This window comes from Globicephala melas, chromosome X, assembly GCF_963455315.2.
Source record: "Globicephala melas chromosome X, mGloMel1.2, whole genome shotgun sequence".
Lineage (NCBI taxonomy): Eukaryota > Metazoa > Chordata > Mammalia > Artiodactyla > Delphinidae > Globicephala > Globicephala melas.
Window position 1 is genome coordinate 87921288 of NC_083335.1, and position 23727 is coordinate 87945014.

General features: G+C 39.3%; 1 protein-coding gene across 5 annotated transcripts in view; it reads right to left on the reverse strand.

The window, feature by feature from the left end:
- The window catches only part of KDM6A (lysine demethylase 6A), a 209587-nt gene extending 186066 nt beyond the window's left edge, over positions 1-23521 (reverse strand). For 4 of the 5 annotated variants that reach the window (XM_030834979.2, XM_030834976.3, XM_030834982.3 and 1 more), the window contains exons 1-2: positions 22962-23519; positions 22684-22747 (exon numbers count right to left, since the gene is read on the reverse strand). In XM_030834979.2, coding sequence (XP_030690839.1) covers positions 22684-22747; positions 22962-23128 — 231 coding nt within the window. In that variant the 5' untranslated portion in view covers positions 23129-23519. Of the gene's footprint in view, positions 1-22683; positions 22748-22961 lie in introns of all 5 variants that reach the window. The other variant, XR_009560766.1, reaches the window with a different exon arrangement.
- Between the last annotated feature and the right edge of the window lie 206 nt (positions 23522-23727).

Sequence of the window (23727 nt, forward strand, 5' to 3'; positions counted from 1 at the left end):
CCAAATGTTGAGGGACATCAGATGTCACTCCAGTCAATGGAAAGAAATCAAAAGTTTTTGAGTAGGAAGTTATCACTGAGGGGAGTTCTCTGAACAGACAAAAATTTAGAAGTGTTGAGCTACTACAATACCCACGCAAATCAAGAATCACTGAAAAAGAATTAAAACCACAGTACAGACACAGACGTGTGTGCATTTGTATTTGTCTCTAATTTTTCAAACAAAGCTATTAACTTAGAATTTTTAAATGGTCAGGGAGTGAATACGATGGTAGGTTTGATTTTGGAACAATGTAAATATTTTATAACCATGTAAATCTTTTAAATGTTACACTGAAAAAAAATTACAAGTTAAAAAAGTAATCCCAAAAAAGTCAAAAGCAAACTGAAACAAATAAACCTTACTGCATAGCCAATTAATAACATAACCAGACAGAGAATAATTAGGTCAAGGAATTTTAAAACACAGTAATTTGACCAAGCATTCCCAGTGGAATATATCCTAAATACAAAAAGATCTACAAAAAAATCCTCAAGCAACAATGAGTAACCATGGTAGTGTTGGCACTGTAACTCTAACACCATTAATGTGTGTAGTGTGATGAAGCAATGGAGTAATTATGCTACTGTCTTTGAGAACCAAAACTTTCAGCATAGGAGAAAAGACATTTAAAAATCAGTGACGGGGGGACTTCCCTGGTGGCACAGTGGTTAAGAAACCTCAGGGGATGGACTTCGCTGGTGGCACAGTGGTTAAGAATCTGCCTGCCAACGCAGGGGACACGGGTTTGAGCCCCAGTCCGGGAAGATCCCACATGCCACGGAGCAACTAAGCCCGTGCGCCAAAACTACTGAGCTTGTGCTCTACAGTCCACAAGCCACAACTACTGAGCCTGCGAGCCACAACTACTGAAGCCCGCGTGCCTAGAGCCTGTGCTCCGCAACAGAAGCCACAGCAGTGAGAAGCCCGCGCACCGCAACGAAGAGTAGCCCCTGCTTGCGCCAACTAGAGGAAGCCCGCACGCAGCAACGCAGACCCAACGCAGCCATAAATAAATAAATATACAAATAAAGACAACGTATCAAACAATACAGAGTATCGACAGAGAGAAATTACATATATATTATCAAATAGAAAGCACAATAACTGAATTCAAAAATTCACTAGAAAGGCTCAAGAGCATACTTGAACAGGCAGAAAGAATCAATGAACTTGAGGATAGATCAATCGAGATTATCCAGTCAAGAAAGAGAAAGAAAAAGAAAAATGAACAGAGCCTCAGAAACCTGTGGGAAATCATGAAGTATACCAAAACATGCAAACTGGAAGTCACAGAAGGAGAGTTGAGAAAGGGAAAAAAAGAATATTTAAAGAAATAATGTGTGAAAACTTTCCAAACTCAATAATTAAAAATAATTATCTCACAGCCAAAAAGTTCAATGAACTCCAAATAACTAAACTCAAACAGATCCACACTAAGAAGGATTACAGTCAAACTAAAAAAAAAAAAAAAGACAAAGAATTTTGAAAGCAACAAGAAGTGACTCATCATATATAAGGGATCCTCAATAAAGTTAATACTTGATTTCTTCACCAAATACCATGGAGGGCAGAAGGCAATGGGATGACATGTTAAAGTGCTGAAAGGAAAAGACAGTCAACCAGTAATTCTATACCCAACAAAACTATCCTTAAGTATGCAGGAGAAATTAAGACTTTGCCACTAGCTGACACATGCTGCATGCAAGTAATACAAAGGTTGCCATTCATGTTGAAATGAAAGAATACGAGACAATAACTCAAACCCACAAGAAAAATTAGAGAGCACCATGAAAGGTAAACTACCTGGGTAAACATAAAAGGGAGTATAAATGCATTTTTGGTTTGTTAAATTAATTTTCTCCTTTGTGACTTAGAAACACTCCATAAAGCAATAATTATATAGCTGTACTGATGGGAACACAGTGTATAAAAATGTAACATATGACAGTAACAGCACAAAGGAGGGGGGAAGAAAAAGGAACTATACAGAAGCAAAGTCTTTGCATACCACTGAAATTAAGTTGGTACTAATCAGAACTGGTTCTAAGTTCCCAGGGCAACCACTTTAAAATACAAAGAAAAGATAAAATTAACAAGAAGGGAATTGGACAGATGGCCAAAAAGCAGATGAAAAGATGCTCAACATCACTAATCATGAGAGAAATGCAAATCAAAACTACAATGAGGTATCACCTCACACCAGTCAGAATGGCCATCAAAAAATCTACAAACATAAATGCTGGAGAAGGTGTGGAGGAATAGGAACCATCCTGCACTGTTGGTGGGAATGTAAATTGGTACAACCATTATGGAGAACAGTATGGAGGTTCCTTAAAAAACTAAAAATAGAACTACCATATGATCCAGCAATCCCACTCCTGGGCATATATCCAGAGAAAACCATAATTCAAAAAGATACATGCACCTCAATGTTCACTGCAGCACTATTTTCAATAGCCAAGACATGGAAGCAACCTAAATGCCCACTGACAGAGGAATGGATAAAGAAGATGTGGTACATATATGCAGTGGAAGAGTACTCAGCCATAAAAAAGAACGAAATAATGCCATTTGCAGCAACATGGGTGGACCTAGAGATTGTCATACTAAGTGAAGTAAGTCAGAGAAAGACAAATATCATATGATATCGCTTATACGTGGAACCTAAAAAAATGGTGCAAATGAACTTATTTACAAAACAGAAATTGAGTCACAGATGCAGAAAACAAATTTATGGTTACAAAAGGCGAAGGGGGGGCGTAAATTAGGAGATTGGGATTAACATATACACACTACTATATATAAAACAGATAACTAGTAAGGACCTACTGTATAGCACAGGAAACTCTACTCAATATTCTGTAATAACCTATATGTACAACTGATTCACTTTGCTGTACACCTGAAACTAACACAACATTGTAAATCAACTATACTCCAATTGAAAAAAAAAAAGCAGGGAATTAGAATGTTACCCTGGAAAATATCACACACACAGGAAAATGTTGGAAGTGGAGGAATAGAGAATAAAGACGACGGAAGACACATAGAAGACAAATAGCAAAATGGCAGATGTAAATCCTACCTTATCAGTAATCACATAAAACGTAAATGAATTAAATAAATACTCTTACAATTAAAGGCACAGATTGGCAAAATGGATTAAAAAAGTACAATCCAACTATATGCTTCCTGAAAAGGACACACTTTAGATTCAAAGACAAAAATAGGATAAAACTAAAAGGATGTAAAAATATATACTGTAAACAGTAACCAAAACAGAGCTGGAGTGGCTATACTAACATCAGACAAAATAAACTTTAAGACAAATACTGTTTAGTAGGGACAAAGAACATGCTATGGCCAATTCATTAAGAAGATATAACCTTAGAAACAAATATGCACATAACAACAGAACTCAAAATACCTGAAACAAAAGCTGAACTGAAAAAAAATAGACAATTTAACAATAATACCTGCAGACTGCAATACTCCACTTTCAATAATCAATTGATGACAGATCAATAAGGAAATAGAAGATTTGAAGAACACTGTAAACCAGTAAGACCTAAAAGTCACCTATAAAACACTCCCCCCAACAGCAGAAAATACATTCTACTCAAGTGCACATGGAACATTCTCTCCGGGATAAACCAAAGTAAGTATCCATAAATTTAAAAGGATTAAAATCATCTAACAGCTATGCCCTCTGACCAAAATGGAATGAAATTAGAAGTCAATAACAAAAAAAAAAAATGGGGGAAATTCACAAATATATGGAAATAAACAACACAATTCAAAATAGCTTATGAGTCAAAAAACAATGCACAATATTTACCATTCCTTATTAGGATTAGCATATTACACAGAAAATAAAATCAACTCATTTCTTAAAGCAACAGAATAAATAGCTAAACTTATTTTAAGAGAAACTCATGTTAAAGGGCTTTTTCTTTTTTCCAGGAGGTTTTTCCTTTAAAAATTAAAAAATCAAATTTCAGTTTCTATACAAATTGCACTAAAGCAAGTTGGAAAGAACAACAAAAAGGACAAAAATCACAGAATTTTAGAGGTGGAATAACTTATGAAAAGCCCATCATTTTAAAATTGTAGAATTCTGTAACATGGACATTGCTGAAATTACAGTTATCCTCTGCCTCAGATGGGCTGATGCCTCCTACCTCCTAAGTTTTCACTTGCCTATTCATTTGAATAGGTAAAGATCTCTATACCACCTCTCTTCTCCTAAAAACTTCTGAATCATGCTGTCTATTTTAAGTGTTTTCAAATTTGGGAAAGAGATTTTGTTATTTTGCTGGCGTTAATATGGCAAAAGAAGTAGAATGTTCTGTTTATACTGGTATATTTGTCATGGGGATCTAAAGAGTTACTGCTATTTGATGGCACACCGAAACAGTGACATTCTGCTATAAACCAGCTTATCTTTCAGTTTCTCTCTATACATGTAAATATATGCTTCCCTTAAAGAATGTAACAGAAAGCATTTGATGTCAAAAGTAAGCACTGTAGTTATTTAAACCTTGTCCCCAAAATAATACAGCTATAGGTCAAGCCCTGATACAAGGAAACAGCTTTGTAATGCAGATATGTTATGATCACTGATTGATAGTGTCAAGAGTTAAGATTTCCCTATAAATTTGATTTTTTTCAGACTTAACTTCATGTGACAGAATATCTTGAGGTAAAAATTTTCACAATCCAAACTGAATTACTATAAAAGTCAATTGAAGACTTCCAACTCCACCAAAATGGAGTAGCTTCATTTCTCTCAGGTACTCCCTCTTATAACTAAAAAACCCTGGATGTAAACGAACAAACAAGCATAGGAAGTATCTGAAAGATGGGGGAAAAGGCAGTGGAATTCCTAGAGACATCAGAACTTGAGGAATGACAAGGCAGTGAGTTCCCTGGGTTTTCTTATTACCTCCCATATTTCCAGGACAGGGTGCTGCTTCAGAAACCCCCAGTCCAGTACCACCAAAGTCACAGGCAAAAAAGCCCCAAGAAAAGCCTTTTCCTCCTAGCCAAAGGACGGGGGGGGGGGGGGGGGGGGAGTAGCTTACCAACAGAAACCTTTTTAGCAATACCCACCATACTCCAGCCAAACACCAATGGAAAACCCTCCATGCAAACCCTCCAGTTTCAGCGAGGTCAAGCATGCAGCTAATCTTCCATACCCTCTTCCTCTCAGCCAGAGTGGGGGAGCAGGTGGTGTCAATCCGAGTCCCCTACCAGGGTAGTGCTGGCAGGACAAAATAGGCAGTTGATCTTCTATCCCCTAAGCAGGGGTGCTCCAGTTTCCCTGCCAGGATGGTATGGATGAGGCTGAGTAGAAAGCAGATCTTCCAGGCCCTGCAGAACCAGGGGGGTGCTCCAATACCCCTGTGCTGGGTTATGGCAAAACTGAAAAAGGAGCTTATCCTTCTCTACACCCCACACCCAGTGGAAGCAAGGGGTGCTCAGATTCACCCATTTAAGGTAGTGTCAGCAGGGTCAAGGGCAAGCTGGGCCACCCAGCAGCAAGGAGACTTAACAAAGCTGTGTGAGGCAGGATTAATCACCACTACATTTGAACGAACACACACACACACAGGGGCCTCGTATCCGCAGGAACCAGACAGGAGCTGAACCAGCACCCTACCTGACATCAACAAGATGAGTTGGAGCCAGTTAGCAGTCCACTTTCCCCCCATCCCTGGTGTCAGCAGGGACCAGTGGAGAGCTGAACCTCCACACCCACCCAGCAGTGAGACTGAATAAAGAAGCCAAGCAAGATGAAGCAGCCGACAATCCGCTTCACCCATTCTCTGGGTGCCAGTGGTGCCCAGAGAGAACTGAGCTTCCACCACCCACCACTTGGCTTCAACTCAGGGGAAGTGGTAAAAAGCTTCTGCTCCATCCTGCAGCATCAGAGTGGTGTGAGTTAGCCCTCCACTTCTCTCTTGCTGAGAAGCGTGACCCATCAGGAAGCTGATCTTACACCCCCCACTCAGAGGAAACCAAGTGGAGTAAACTGGTGCCCAACTTTTGCCAGGAAGATTATCAGTGAGGACAAGGGGAGAGCTGAACTTGCATCCCATCAGTCTGCACCAAGACAGTATGATTCAGTGCTCTACTTTTACCAGGGTGGTTGTCAGTAGGGCTCAATCAGAAGCTGAACATACACAGCCACCCAGTCCTGGCACTACACCTCAACAAGGAGATTGCCTACTACAAAAAAAGGAATAGGATCCTGAGTTCTCATAACATGATAACCAAAATGTGCAGGGTACAACTGAAAATCACTCACCATACCAAAAGCCAGGAAAGTATAAAGTGAAGAGAGAAAACTATCAACAGATGCAACACTGAGATGAACCAAGGTTTTGATGAATTATCTGACAAAGATTTTAAAGTAGTCAACATAAATGCTTCAGCAAGCTATTACAACTGCTCTTGAAACAAATTAGAAAATGTAAAGTCTCAGGAAAGTTATTTTAAAAGAACCAAATGAATTAAATTATAAAACTAAAAAATACAATAACCAAAATAAAAATTCTCTGGATGGACTAAACAGTAGAATGGAAGTGACAGACAACAGAGATAGTGAACAGATCAATAGAATTTAGCCAACCTCAATGAGAAAATAGACTGGGGGGTGGGGCGGGTAGCAAAAACAGCCTCAGTCTTATGAGCCAAAAACAAAAGAGCTAAGATTCTTACCAGAGTCCCAGAGGAAGAGAAGGCGGGACTGAAAAAGTATTCTAAGATATAATGGCTAAAAGCTTCCAAACTTTGGTGAAACACATTAACCAAAGAAAGAAAAAACTGGAAGAACCCCAAAATAAAACTAAAGATATCCACACCAAAATACATCATAACTTAACATCTGAAAACTAAAGACAAAGAAAAATTCTTGAGAGCAGCCAGAGAAAAACGATGAATTACTTACAGGGGAATACAGATTCTAATGACAGAAAATTTCTGATCTGAAACTATAGACAACAGAAGGAAATAGCACATTTTTCCCATACTGAAAGAGAAGAACTGTACCTTGTGAATTCTATATATGGCAAAAATATCCTTCAGGAATGAAGGGAAATAAAGACAATCTCAGAAAAACTAAGAGAATTTGTTGCTAGCAAAGTTACCCTGAAAGGATGACTTAAAAAGTTCTCTAAATAGAAAGGAAATGAAAGCAGAAGGCTGGGACTTCACAGAGAAAAAAGAACATTGGAATAGGTAAAATTGTAAGTATAATAAGACTATTATACAATGCATGAGTTTCATTAAATCATATTTGCTGGTTGAAGCAAAATTTATCATACCATCTGGTGTGACGTTCCATGTTACAGAGAGAAAACACTTAAGAAAATTACATTTCAAAAGAGAGAGGGCAAGACTTCCCTGGTGGTGCAGTAGTTAAGAATCCACCTGCCAATGCAGGGGACTAGGGTTCGATCCCTGGTCCAGGAAGATCCCACATGCCACAGAGCAACTAAGCCCATGCACCACAACTACAGAGCCTGCACTCTAGAGCCTGCGAGCCACAACTACTGAGCCCACGTGCTGCAACTACTGAAGCCCGTGCACCTAGAGCCCGTGCTCCGCAACAAGAGAAGCCACAGCAATGAGAAGTCAGCACACAGCAACAAAGAGTAGCCCCTGCTCTCTGCAGCTAGAGCAAACCCACGCACAACAAACACCCAACACAGCCAAAAATAAATAAATTTTTTTTTTAAAAAACAGAGAGAGAGAGGGCAAAAAGACCTAAATGAAAGTAAAGGTCTGCACTTCACTCCAAGTGGTAAAACATCCATACCAGAGATGGTGATAAATTACATATGAATATTCCAATCCCCAGAGCCACCACTAAGAAATCTGTACAAAGAGACACACTTAAAAACACTACAAATCAAGATGGAATCCAAAAAATATATCCAGATAACCCATAGGGAGGTAAGAAACAAGAAACAGAGAAATGAGAAAGAGGAAACAAACAAAAAATAATAATAATAAAACAGCACACTTAAGCTCTAACTTATCAATAATTACCTTAAGTGTAAATAGTCTAAATACACCAATTTAAAGAGACAGGCAGAGTAGATTCTTTAAAATGATCTAGCAATACACTGTCCACAAAAAAAAATCACTTTAAATACAATAGGTAAAGTGCAAGTATGAAAAAAAACATGTAAATATTAATTATTTTGAAAAGGAAGCGTAGCAATATTACTATTGATAAAGTAGACCTCAGAGCAAGTAAAGTTACTAGTAATTTTAGCAAGACCAAAAGAGATAGTACATAATGATAAAGGGAACAGCCCACCAGAAGACATGACAATCCTAAATATGTACACAACAAATGACAGAACCTCAAAGTACAAGAAGCAAAAACTGATAAAAGGAAAACAGACAAATCCACAATTACAGTTGGAAACTTGGCAACGCCACACTCTCAGCAATTGACAGAACTACCTGACAGAAAATCAGCAAGGATATAGAAGAACTTTACAATACAATCAACCAATAAGATCTAACTCTCATGTATATTAAAACGCCATCCAACAACAGAATACACATTCATTTCAAGCACCCATGGAACAGTTATCAAGATAGACCATATCCTGGGTCATAAAACAGATGTCAACTAAGAGAATGAAAATTAGAGTAAATTCCCTAATCATAAAGGAATCAAGCTAAACATCAGTGACAGTGAAAACAGGAAAATCACCAAATCTCCAAATACGTATTTAGAAACTGAGTAACACACTACTAAATACTCCATGGATCAAAGAGGAAACCTGAAGAGGAAACTTAAAAAGACATAAAACTGAATGAAAATACAACATATAAGAATATGTGGTACACAACTAAAGTAGTACTGAAATAAAAACTTATAGCACTAAATCTGTACATCAGAGAAAAAGAAAGGTCTCAAATCAATAATCCAAAAGACATGAATAGACATTTCACCAAAGAGGCTATTCAGATGGCAAAGAAGGACATGAAGGATATTTAACATCACTAGCCTTTAGGGAAATGCAAAATAAAACCACAATGAGCTATCAATACACACCTATCAGAATGTGGAAAATAAAAAACAGTAATACCACCAAAGGCTGGCAAAGGTGCAACAAAGCTAGAACACTGGTGGGAACTGCTGATGGGAATGTAAAATGGTAGAGCTGCTCTGGAAAATACTTTGGCATTTTTTTTATAAGACTAAACAAGCAACTATCAGCAAATATACTCTTGGGTACTCTTGGGCATTTATCCCAGAGAAAACTTATGTTCACAAAAACACCTGCACACAAATGTTCATAGCAGCTTTATTTGCAATAGCCAAAGACTAAAAGTAACTCAAGACATCCTTCAATGGGTAAATGGTTAAAGAAACTGTGGTACTTCAATAACATGGAATAATACTCAGCAATAAAAAGGAACAAACTATACATACAACAACTTGGATTAATCTCCAGGGAGTTCTGCTGAGTGAAAAATGGTAATGCCAAAAGGATACATACTGTTGATCCTATTTATATAACATTCTTCAAATGACAAAACTATAGAAACGGGGAACAGATCAGTGCTTGCCAGGGGTTAGGAACTGGGGGGGGGGTGAATATGGCTATGAAGGACAACATGATGGATACTTGTGGTGATGAACAGGTCTGTACCTTGACTGTATCAATGTCAATATCCTGGTCGTGATATTGTACCAGATCTGTTATTACTTAAAACTGCAAGGTGAATCTACAGTTATTTCAAAATAAAGTCAATTTTTAAAAAGCCAATAGAAAAAACTTTCCATTTACAGAAATGTATTCATGATAGCCAATCTGTCACCTGTCTGTCCACTTCTGTAAGGACAACGAAGTCCAAAAAAACAAAGCAAGAGCCAAAAAACATACATCAGATTAGTAAGGACTCCATCTTTTCCTTCAGATTTTCAGGACCCAGCTACCTCTTTTCACAGAATCATGACTATTAAAGGGTTGGATAATATTTACAGATAACTTAACAGTAAATGTTATCCTTTGATATCTGAATGCTGTCTACAACATCCTGGCCAAGTAGTGTCAATCGGCAAACTTGAACATCTTCAATGACAGAAGACCCACTTCATTTATCTATCCATTTATAGATAAATACTTTGAAAAAGTGTTACAAAAAATGTTTCCCCTTAAGAGTTATACCCTGAATCTAACTTACAAACTCCAAGTCTATCTTTTTAACTGACAGGCTGACAATAAAAACATAATCATAATATACTCATACACATATACACACAGAGCAAAATTCAACAATAGAAGTTTACATTCAATAGATCAGAAAATGCCTCAATGCCAATTCTTGCTACTTTTAGGGAAACTGAGGGGCCTTACTCATCCTTGTAACAAATGCCCAGTACCTAACAGTACGTATCTAATATGACATTTCTTATCAATTCACATCTGAGAATTCATTTAGCCCTGTCATGAGTTCCTAGGAAACAGGTAAATTACACAGTGATTATACCCATCTTCTAGAATTAGAAACATCAGATCTGACCTAAGAAATAACTACCCCAACTATAAGAAATAAATAATCTGGAGAAGTCAAAACACTAACCATTAATAAATAAGGCCAACTTTCAAATCAAAGACTAACTGAATAATTTATCATGTGAGACTAACAAAAACATACAACTCTCAGTTCCATTATGTGCCTGCATTCGTTTCTGGTCTTGAAGCCTTGAGGCTGAAATCAAAGAAAATTACAATCCAGAACTGTGCCCTCCTTCTGGGTCAAAATCTTTAAGAAATGAGTCAATCCTAAAAATTCAAATGAACCACCACCTAGAATTCTGATGCTAGACAGTCACTTTGGAAATTCTTAATCCCTAGCCGCTCATCTTAACAGACGGTGAAACTGGGGACCATAAGAATTAAGCAACTTCACAAAGTAGGCAGCAGACTCAAACACCAGTCTTCAGCTTTCTGATCCACTGTTCTTCCCAGTATATCACATAGCCTCCCAATCAAGCCAGCATTTTGAGCACCCAGGCTGAGGAAATATTAACTATGTTAAGGGAGTATGTGCTTACACCTATTTTTCCAGTTAGAGCAATAAGTTCTCTAGGGATCAGTCCACATTCTCTTCCCCTAGCACCCTTATAATGAATAGAGGAGAACTGGAGAGAATATGTGAAGTGGTCATAGACCACCACAAAACTGTGTGGTAAAATCCATACCATCTAAACCTAACCAATCCAGTGGTACTAAAGCTTTTCTTTCTTCTCAACACACTCCTACTGTTAACACCTCTACCCAAGAATAAAGTAAACTAACTGAAAATACTGGAGTCCACAGTTGGGCTTCAAAGGGAACCAAACACTCCCCAAAATCATATACAAAATGTATACAGCTACACTGACCCTCAAGTGGTTAATAACCTCAAAAAACTAACGTACCATTGTTCTAACTCCACCACCAGTCAATCTATAATGAAAATAAAGATATTCTGCTGTAAGTTAGTAACACACTAGGCCCTGTACTGTTTATAACTAATCAAGAATACAAGTTTACCTACGTTTCCTTTCATATAATAAAAACTAAGAATAAGTCAAGAAGGTGAATGACTCCTGCAAATATAAGATATTAAGTAGTATAAACTATGGCTACTTCTTTAAACATTCAGGGAAGTAAATTAAATTAGTATTCACGGGGCTTCCCTGGTGGCGCAGTGGTTGAGAGTCCGCCTGCCGATGCAGGGGACACGGGTTCGTGCCCCGGTCCGGGAAGATCCCACATGCCGCGGAGCGGCTGGGCCCATGAGCCATGGCCCCTGAGCCTGCGCGTCCGGAGCCTGTGCTCCGCAACGGGAGAGGCCACGGCAGTGAGAGGCCCGCATACCGCAAAAAAAAAAAAAAAAAAAAAAAAAAAATTAGTATTCACGGAGACTGATAATCAGTCACACCAATAAAACCAAAATGTGAAGGCAAATTTTGCTACTTATTCCAACTGACAGTTCACGGCATATAAAATTAAGCAACTGCTATCTTAGTAAAACACATGTGAACATACTTTCAATTAAAACTTTTGCATGTTGAAGAATTTCTACCTTTCATACCCTATATAAAAGGAGTAACAGAACCTCAAAATCAAAATAACTTCATCACCCAAACCGATCGCCTCACCAACATCTCACTACTTGAATGAAAGAACTCTCAAACCCAAGACAATTCGATATAAAAACAAGTAATATTTTCATGTGGCAAGCAGCAAAATTAACAAAGCATTTTAACAACTTGTATACAGTATCTCATTTGTGTGGGAAAAAAATACAACAGAATATACAGGTGTTGAAATATGAAGTTACCCAACAAATCTGTTACCAATGGCTGCCTGAGAAGAGGAACTAAATAACTGGGAGATGGTGTGGAAGAGAGATTTTCATTTTACTGCAACATCCTTTATGTAACTTTTCAATTTTGTACTCTGCACAAGTATTCTGCACAAGTATTCACTGTGTATTCAAAAAAGCTGCATGAAGGTATTTCAAAAGAAAGATAGGATCATGGCTGCAATTTTAGAATGGTGGCAGTGAGGATGGAGAAAAACAAACAGATTTGAAATTTAAGATGTAGAAACGTCAAGATACGGTGACTGTTAGGATGTGAAAAGTTAAGAAAAAGAGGAGTTAAAAATGACTAAGGTTTCTGGCAAGGGTAGTGGTAAGCGCTATTCACTAAGACAAGGAACATCAAAGACAATCATAAATTCAGCTTGCATATGTTCAGTTTAAGATGCCTTCAAGATACCCAGGTGAAGTAATCAAATGGCAGTCAAGTATACATGCAACTTGGGAGCAGACAGAGTAAAAAAGATCTAGAACAGAATCTCCTTGCAAAGGAGACTGAGATGTGGTCAGAGATGCAGAAATAAAGCCAAAGTAGTCAGATGTTAGGAAAGTCAGGGAAGGGTGTTTTCAAGAGATCTCAAATCTGCCTCTATCTCCCCCCTCATTCCTCAACTACAGCCTCACTTTAAAAATTGTCTTTTCCAAGATGATAACATATATCTTGTACTGAGCACCTTCCACACCAGGCCCAATGCCAGGCACTTTACGTATCTTTTTTTCCTAACACAAAATGCAATAGCCTGCCAGAAATCTATTACCACTTCCATTTTACAGATGAGAAAACTGAGCCTCTGAAAAATGAAATAATTTGCCCAAAGATCATATATCTAGTAAGTGGCAGAAGCAGAATTCTACTCTAAAATCCATGCAGTGCTATCTATCCATCAGTACTTCACAACTAGGTTCCTTTCCCCTCCACTTTATCTCTCACTGTAGCCAATAATATTCCCAGAAAATCTACTTCTGGTCATGTCACTTCCCCTGATTAGAGAGTTGAGTTCAATGACTCCCCAAAACCTCCTATGGCCTACAGTGATGGGGGCCTTCACATGCTCAATTACCTCCTCCCAATCCCACTAAGACACCCTACCCTCTCTCTGTCCACACTAAATTATTCAAAATTCCTCAAACACCATTTAACTTCATACCTCCAACTCTACCTTCTTTTTCCTCTTGCTCAACTTCTTTCTATTCGTGTTTGATAACCACGGCCAAAATGTCATTATATTTTTGTGCAGTTTCTCTTACCCACTTCTCCAGTCTAAACTAACTGCTCCAAAACGTTGGGAATTTGTGTGGGTAGCTTAAATTACCCATAATCAAAAGTTTTAAATGTTTTAATTGTTCCATCATTTGAGAGCTCACAGCACTTTGCATATATCTTGATTATGGTACTTACTACATCATATGGTCACTCCGTCTGCCCATCTCTCTCCACAGACTGCAGGGGCAGGGGCCAAGTATTACTTGTTGCCCCAGGACTTGGCACAGTCCCTCACTCACAGCAGTTCAGCAAACGTCTCACAAATCAATCAAGCAAAGTAAAAGCTTTTCTACTTCTCATTCTGACACCTGAAATTCAAAAACCTAAAACACTTAACTACTGTATCTTAAAAACAAATTTTCCGAGCTTTTCTGGTGGCGCAGTGGTTAAGAATCCACCTGCCAATGCAGGGGGCACGTTCGAGCCCTGGTCCAGGAAAGATCCCACATGCCATGGAGCAACTAAGCCCGTGCGCCACAACTACTGAGCCCGTGAGCCACAACTACTGAGCCTGCACTCTAGAGCCCGTACTCCGCAACAAGAGAAGCCACCGCAATGAGAAGCCCACGCACCGCAATGAAGAGCAGCCCCCGCTCTCCGCAACTAGAGAAAGCCCGCGCACAGCAACGAAGACCCAACGCAGCCAAAAATAAATAAAATAATTTTTTTAAATAAATAAATTTTCCCTAAATATATAAACTATCCAAACAGACTCAAGTAACTAAGATTCATAAAGTTCTTAGGAAAAATTCTCTCTTCTGTCACATATTATGTAATATTCTATTACAGAATTCTACCACAATATTAAAATACAAATAAACTCACATATATTCAGCTAAATATCTGTTTTCTACTCATTTCCCAAGCAACTAATTCTTAGCTTCCAAATGGCAAAAAAAAGTCAAGGCCCATGGATATTTGATATTAAGAACTTATTTTATGTGTAATAAAGGCACTGTGGCTATGTTTCAGAGACAAACTGAAATAGCTATGGATTAAATGATGTGACTGATATCTGAGATTTCCTTCACAATAATGGTAGTGAGGGGCAAAATACAGATGAAACAAGACTGGTTACGAGTTGAAAATTGTTGAAGCTGGGTAATGACTGGTGAGGGTTGGTTGGTTGATTTTCTCTGCTTTTGAAAATGTTAGAAATTTTCCCTAATACACTGTTTCTTTAAAAAAGAGAAAGATCTAACGAACATAATGTAATAGATCTAGTTTAAAAACAATCCTTTATCTAAAAGGTTTCTTCCATTGTTCTAAATTAAAATAAATTAGATGACCTCATATAATACTCTTAACTATAACAAAGCCCAACCTTCTTCCTGAGAATAAACTTAGCAGTAGCATCTTTTATTTACTCTAACACAGACAAAATACTACTACAGACAAAACCACAAAAAGAATACAGGAACACATTCACAACAGAATGATGTCAGTCTTAGCAATGTAGAGAAGTACAGAAAAGATATAATAAAAGGAAGAAACAGGTAAGAGAAAATAAACAAAACCTTATACAAGAAAGTGGCAAACGGCCATAACTTGGCTGAGAAACCTAAAACTGTCTAAATAAGAGATTACTCCCACCCTTCCAGGTTACAGTTTTTAATTAGGTCCCAAATGTAAGCCCAGGCCAACTCAGGCCCAAAAATAAAGTCATCAATGAAACAGATGCTAAAGACCAAAATGAAGAATGAGTACAGCAACTATAACAAAGCCATGTAAATAAAATGCAAGGAAATAGGACCAGGCTGAGGGCAGCAAAAAGAAAAAAAGAAATAGGACCAAATAGGGTACACACCTCTACTTCATTTACCCCTATCCCCACTGAAGGACCATCAAGACGAGAAGTATCCCAACGTGACAAGGTATTCACAGGTGTCTCTAACTACACACTATAGTATAAAACCCATCTTTAATCGACCAAAATATAATTCTGGCATACTCACTATCAGTGTGCTTATTTTATTATTTTTAAGGTAATGAATGTCTATGGTTAAAATAACAACAACAAAAAAAGCCCACAGTGGTACAGAAATCTGTTTAAAATCTCTCCTCCTGGGGCTTCCCTGGTGGCACAGTGGTTAAGAATCCGCCTGCCAATGCAGGGGACACGGGTTTGAGCCCTAGTCCGGGAAGATCTCACGTGCTGCAGAGCAACTGGGCCCGTGCGCCACAACTACTGGGCCTGCGTGCCGCAACTACTGAAGCCCACATGCCTAGAGCCCATGCTACGCAACAAGAGAAGCCATCGCAATGAGAAGCCAGCGCACCACAATGAAGAGCAGCCCCCGCTCATCACAACTAGAGAAAGCCCGTGTGCAGCAAGGAAGACCCAAAGCAGCCAAAATAAATAAATAAATAAAAATTTAAAAACTAAAAAATAATAATAAAATCTCCCCTCCTCCTCACCCTAGAGCCGCTTTGTACTCCAAGATGATCACTATTCAAATACTTCTTGAGTATCCTTCCAAAACTTTGTCAGAGAATTTCCTAAACTGACCCATGAACACTCAATTCAAGGATCTCAAGTTAGGAACTCATAACAAAGGTAAATATTACTACAAAATGAGATCAGAGAGGGACAGAACACACAGCAGATAAACCTTTGAACATATGCTAAAAGCTAAAATCTGATTTTAAATCATGTGTTCCTAAACAAAATTAAAAGATTCCTTGCTGATAAAGAAGTCAAGAAACACCATCTCCAAGAAACACAATCAAGAAATAAGCCCCACCCTATCAACGAGACCTTCTACTGAGGCCCAATCTAGGATAGAACTTTGAAACTCAATTTACAACTGCCCCAAGAGTAAACTAACTGAAAATGGGGATCCAAGAAAGCAAATAGTGTTGTTTTTGCAGGAGCCATCAATGTCCTGCCCATCTCCAGCACTACCCATCTAGGGAAAGAAGGTGCAGATCACAAGAGTCCGCAGCATGAGGGGCTAAGAGCCGGGTCTTTCTTTCTCTTCTGGGGTCTGGTGTTCAAAGTGCATAATTTGTTGAAACATATGCCTAGATAAATGGAAAAGGCTATCTGTAAATTAAGCTAGCCCAGAAGCCACTGTGCAATTATCTCACAAATGTGAATCCCCCCCATTTAACTCATATTACAAAAACTGAATGAAATAATTGAGTTTTAAATGTCTGACACAGAATGTTACATAATATAAATTCTCATTAAATGTTTTAAGAAAAAAATTAAATGAGATACACATCAGGATACAGTGAGTCTCATGTGCTTTCATTAATTTTAACCTAGCAACTATCAGTTAACTTTTGAAGTTAATTCCAATAGTCTAAAATCCAGGGGCTGTTAGTTAACATTTGAAATTCGCAAATCAGGAATACACAGTCCAGAATAGTTAAATCTAAAAATGAGAGACATGAGGAAGACAGGCGCCATGACAGCACTCTACAAAGGTAATGGTTCTCCTGCCTTTACTTCAGTCAGGAGAATGTGTTAGGTAGCATAAGGAATGTCAGAAGTAAGTTTTCATCAGTGAAATAAACGATGTCCAAGTTAACGTGGCTTGGCTAGAAATACTGTAAAGGCGTCTCCACCTCTGCATGAACAGGGTCTAAGAATCAGCAAATCTAGGATCTCAATACTCTCCAGAGTGCACACATACTCTAAGAGTCCCATTCAGCCTTGTGTTCCACCACTGATCAGGTGATTCTGGGGCTAATGCCTACTGCTGCTAACATATTGCTACATGTGCCTCCAAAGCACCTTTCCAGCAAGGTCCTTGATAGACTACCTACAAGGACAAAGAGCTGGGACTTCCGTCGTCAAGCTTCACCAACAGGTTCCTGTGACTGCTTTTGTGCATGCTTGCTAATCAATGTTTTTTTATGGGTGGCAAAAAAAGAAAGAGCCATTCTAACTTGTAAATTGTTAAACTGACCTTTATCATAAGCTTTCAGGATACTTCACACTTTTCTTCTGCCACTGATGTTTTTGTGATAGTCATCCTTATACTTATCTCCCCCTTTTAGGGAACTGTAAGTTTTCAATGCAGACAAGGGATATCTATGTTATCTTCATATTCCCTGCATAGAAGACTTGCATTCAGTGTACTCAAATATTTGTTGCTCTAATTTACTATCGACAAATTACAAACCAGTATAGAAAACTGATACAATTATATGTGAAGCTTCAGTATGAGTACATAAGACTGTCAGTTATATATTCATTAAATAAACTCCATTAATTAACTAGTCTACAAATACATGTGGATCTTAAATAACCTAACCACCATTTCAATTCTTAGACAATCTAGTGGTGTTTTTGTAACATAAATTAGTTCTCTGGATACATTTTAAAAATATTAATAATGCAGTCACTAACATCAATTTCAAAGAGCTCAAAGCATCAAAATGAGTTTCAAAGTAAAATAAACTTAACCAAAAATAACCTTTTCAAATCTGCAAAATAATACTGGTATTACATAAATAAAAACTAAATGTTACATAATCAAGTCAGAAAAAGATATTTTTACTCTGTAGCTAGCCAAGCACTGAACCTTCACCTTGGTTCAAAGTGCATGGCCCACCATTCCACTTTACCATCTACATCACAGCAACTCACGTCTCACGCAGTTTTTCTTAACAACCTGAAATATATAGAAGTGGCAGCCAAATGTCCCCTAGTCATTTCAATTTGTAACCGAGTCTACGGAAAGAGCTATTGGGGCGGGGCGGGGGGGGGGGGGGGCGCGGTTCAGAGCTTAAAAAAGCACATGTTTATATTCCTGCAATTCTAATGTGTGGCCAGATAAGCAAGCATTTTCTATAATCTCTTACTATAGCTTTATTACAAGGAACGTAACAAAATCTTAGGAAATGTATAGTAACTGCATGAGACTTTGTCCGGATAAATAATAATGACTATAATTGTTTACAAGACAACTTTCCAAACTAGAAAATACTTTTTAAGATGCATCATATTAAAGACCTAATTTTCAAACAAAAAAGTATGACATTATTCTGTGGTTACTTTTGTAACCCAAACACTAATCTCCTTTAGCACTGGAAATGAATATATTCCTTTAAGTGCCAGCAAACAAAACACACACATAATATAGCATAATTTTAAACATCAACATCCAAATATTATAGTATAAAAAAGCCACCTCTACAACTAACCTAATAATTTTCCCTTACCATCTACATGCAAGTGAACCAAATTTAGGAAAATACATGCTTTAATGGACCTGAAACTACTTCCACTGCCCCCAAAATTTTAAATTCCAGCTATTTTCATACTAATTATCTCCTAGGAAAAAAAGCACATACATTTTATTTTTCTTAGACACATACATTTTAAAATGGTAAACAATCCATAACTACTTCTAGGTATTCTACATAATCTTTCTATTGATTAAAAGAATTACAAAAGAAAAAAAATCCCAATAAGAGTATTTAATACAAACTTAAAAATGACATAGATACTTCAAAGTGAACAACTATGTATTTTAGCAATAGTTCCCTGACAAAAGATTCCCCAACCCTTTAGCATTATATAACTACTATAAATACATACAGTATTACTATATTCATGCTATATATTACTACATATTATTTTTTAACTCAAATCCTTATTAACTGAAAACAAGATTAATCCAAAAGATTTTCAAAAATGTACTGAAAGTGTCACCATAGTTAATTTCTGTTAAAATGTTTCACTTTTTAATTACTTTTCAGTAACTCCACTATAATTAAAAAAATAAGAATACTGAATTATGTTACCAAAAGATGGTCAGCATTAGTTTAAAGAGAAAAGTAATCAAGATCAGCTATATTTCAAGAACTCTGATTAAGCAACCACTTGCTGTTTACAATCTTTTAAAAATATTTTAAAGGTATTACTGCAAAATAATATACTGTATTACTAATTTCTTTTTCATCCAAAACCCCAAGCACTGTATATCAAACGGCAATCATTCAAACAAAAATTCTTTCAATGACTCCAATATAAATTAATCTCACAAATGCATTCAGAGACTACGAGAAATCAGCAGTTTAGACAAAGTATTCTCACCTAGAAAAGGTACATACGAGTTTAGAGGCAAGTAAGAGACAGTTATTATTAAATGTTTTAAACTTTCCAAATCTTTTAAGTCAAGAGTTAACCTTTTTTAAAACCTACTAATTTAACTTTAAAAACTTGAAAGAAGATCCAATAATATATAGGAATAAGAATTTTTGAAAGCAAGTAGTAATAGCTAAATTTCTGTCAAAAAAAAAAAGTTATACAAGGTGCAGACTAAATTTGTTGGGGGGGTTGGGGTGAGGGGGTGGTAATGAGAAAAATCATCGCTAAAAAGAGAATCCTGGGAGTTATTTAATTCCAGTATCTGCTCTTAGGTAAGTAGCCGGAACCTACCCCAACAAAGAAAAGCCAACTCTTATTTTTAAGACTTTCAGACAATAAGAATTCTGAAACTAACACAGCTCAACATTCCACAAAAAACATACTGTTTACCAGGGCTGTGCAAAAGATGGATGACACTAAATAATTCAATACTTCCTATAGCAGGACTCCAGCTCCTTCATTCTATTCAGAATCCAATTCAAACACATGGTGCGAGGTTATATAATATCAAGCTTTACATTACACATTTCACTGGTATGTTCGAGCTCACAAGGACGCAACCATGAATTGCATGCGGTTGCAAGCACATTCTTTAGAATGTTTTATTTTAATGTTAAGGCTAAGAAGCCTTGACCTAAATAGGTAGGACCTCACAAGCATGGGGTCTGAAGTAATGAAGAACCTTTTTTCTTTAGTTCCACAAAACATTTAGTAATCAAATTACCCAGTATTTTATGAAGCCTTCATTCTTCCACAAAACATAATGAAGCTTCGCAAGTTTCTCATTTATAAGATGTTGCTTATTCAAACATCAAGAAAGTATTGCACTTGCACAAAGAAATACCTGAAAATGTTCAGTTCTTTTACAATTTAAACTCAGTAGTGCATAATAACTGCAGGGTTCAATATTACAATCTGAAATACAATGTTAAGCACAATCCACTGTGAATCCATCTAAATACAAGCATTCTGAGACATGAAATCAACTAGCATTTTACACATTATCCATGTAGAACATCAGATTCCATTTATTTCTTCATTACCATAACCAAAAGCCGTAGCCTTGGCCAAACTTTTCCAAATGTATTATCTTTGCAAACAGTTTTACCAACCTCCTATTAGATCGGCAATAATCACTCCAAAATAAAATAATGCTCCTTAAATTTAAATATTTTGCTTAATCTTTTGGAATGACAACTCTGACAGTAGTGAAGTATTTTTAAATAAAATATTTTAAATACTCAGGTTGAAACAAATTTCAAGGCTTAGGTCATTTATGTTTAAATCATTTCAGAGCTAGTCGCTATTCATTTTTCCAGCAATAATTTTAATGAAGCCAATTAATACATAGTCAAAGTTTAATTCAACTTTTCTCTATGGGTCAAAGGGACTGGGCTTACTGAAAAGGATTATTTCAGTTTAGCTTTCTGGTCATTATTTGTATTCAAAACCCCTTACACTTATTTTGAAACAAAAACCTAAGTGTAATTACAGATAAAAGGTATTAGTGACTCTCCTAAACCAAACTACAGACAAAAATTAGGGACAACTAAATTTTTTTTTAATCAACTTAAGAATAAAATGCAAGGCTTTAGTCATTTCAAACTTCCTTCTCAATTGCAACAATAAAGCTAGGTGTCAAATGCAAAGCCACTGATTTCAGCTAGAAAAGCAAATGTCTTAATGGATGCAACACCTATCCCAGCACACGCCAAGTTTCATGGTCCCAATTAAGAAGCAAGCATACAAATATCATTTCGATCAGATTTTGGTCAAGAGACACAAACTGATGCAAACAGATCGAGACTCCAGTGCCTTTGTTCAATAGCTTACGGGTGGGTAACTAAATGTGCTACAGGTTGATAAGCATTTACCAGGCTTATGAATGCTGCTTCCAAGCTTGAGAAAGGTACAAGAATTCTAGATGCAAATAATCTTGGATAATTTTTATTAAACACCACCGAGATACACACTCCGAAGGAGAGGCCTATTCATCGCTACTATTTATTTCCATGTTTACCTCTCCTCCCTCCCCCAAACCCCCCCCTTCACTTTCTCCTCCCACCCTGTCCCGCCATCTTGGGCCGACAGGAGCAGCCATTACTTAACTAAATGACAGTGCCAACAACTTTCCACACAAATAAACAGAAACTGCACCCCGAATTCCCCCCTGGCCTCCCCTGCCAGACACGCAGGAAACGAGGCTCCAAGAAGAAAACACATTCACAAGTAACTGCAGGATTTCTATGGCCGAAAGACCCAAAAAGTAAACAAGTCACCTAACTTCAGGTAAAACACCATACCCCTCGAGATGCATGACAACAGACCCATGCAAACTCTTCACCGCCCTAAACTACTGCAACTTCCCCCTTCTGGGAGCGGGGACACAAGAAAGCCCCAAACGTTGGGTTAACAGTAGACTTCCCGAACAGCCTTCCTGGAGGAAAAGAATAAAAACCAATGGAGGCAAGTAAGTCGGAAATGCGGGGAAATCTGCACACATTTACAAGCCCTTGACCCTAAACAGGCACCTCGGAGCGATCATCGGTCGCCCCTCCCAAAGCCGTAAAATAACAGGCAGTTTTGTCGACCCAGTTGAGCTCGGCCCCAAAGCGCTGCCGTCTCTGTTCCTCCAGCTACGAGAGGAGAGGGCGATTTCGCAAGGGAGCGAGTGAGGGATCCGGGGGTGTGTGTGGGGGGCGGGGGGAGGGGGGGAGCAGAAGCAGGAAATAGTTTTCCGGAAGCCCCTCGGCCCTCCTTCGCGGCCACAATGAGCGCCGGCCGGGCCGCGGGGCCGCGGGGTTCGGGGCGAGCGGGGCGCCGGCCGGGGAGACCGTGTCCGCGCTCCGGCCCGCAGCTGCCTTACCTTGCCCAGCAGGGCCTTCGTCCTGGCGCCATCTTCATGAAACCTCACGAAACCGAAGAGGCGGCTGTGGAGAGAGACACACGCGGCTCGTTAAAGGTCCGACAGCACCACCGACCCATCCCTGCCCGAGCCCGAGGCCCCAGCGGCGGCTACAGCACAGAGAGCGCCAAGCCAAGGTGCTCGCCCCGCCGCCGCCAGAGGCGAGCCGCGCTCCGGCCTCCCAGGAGAGCGGCGCCAACCCGTCCGGAGCCGACCGGGCGGGTGACGGCAGCCCGTACCTGTCCAGTCCGCCGAGCGCCTCCCTTTCCTCGGCTGTCAGGCTCGGGGACGCCTCCTCGCTCTCGCCGCTCGCTTTTCCCGCCGCCATTTTCTTTTCCTCATCACCGAAAGCGGCGGCGGCGGCGGCGGCAGCGGCGGTAGCGAGCGACACTCCGCAGGATTTCATGGAAACGCAGCGAATTCACAACTCCGACGCCGACACCTCCCCCCGGGCCGGGGCCCACAACGACGCCCCCAGTCTCCGCGCGGGACCGGCACACCAACTTTATCGCCGCCTCCTCCTCCGCCGCAGGCGGCAGCGACGAAAAATCCCAACGCGGCGGCAGTGAAGGCGGCGGCGGCAGGGGCTGCAGAGCCCCCGAGTCGGCAGCGGCGGCGGCTCGGCTTGTAGGGTCACATCGCGGGAGCGGGCGAGGGGCAGCCACGGGCGGAGATGGCGGGAACGGCCGGAGCGTGCGGGGTTGAGGGACGCGGGGGGGATTCGTTGGAGACACAAACTTCCCCGGCACCAGCACAAAGTTGTTGTAATTGTGTCACACAGCGAACCCCACGCCGCCGCCGTGACCCCCCCTCCCCACCCGGCCGGCGCCGCCAATCAGCGTGGCCCGCTCGCTTCACGTGACCTTTGTTGACTCACGTCAGCCGTGGCTCCACTCAACTTGCTAGCTGCCCGAGCCCCGCCCACCGAGGCCCCCACCGACAGGGAGCGGGACGGACGCCAATTCTGGCCGGTGGTTGGCTGCTGGGCCCGTCCGTCCGAGGGAA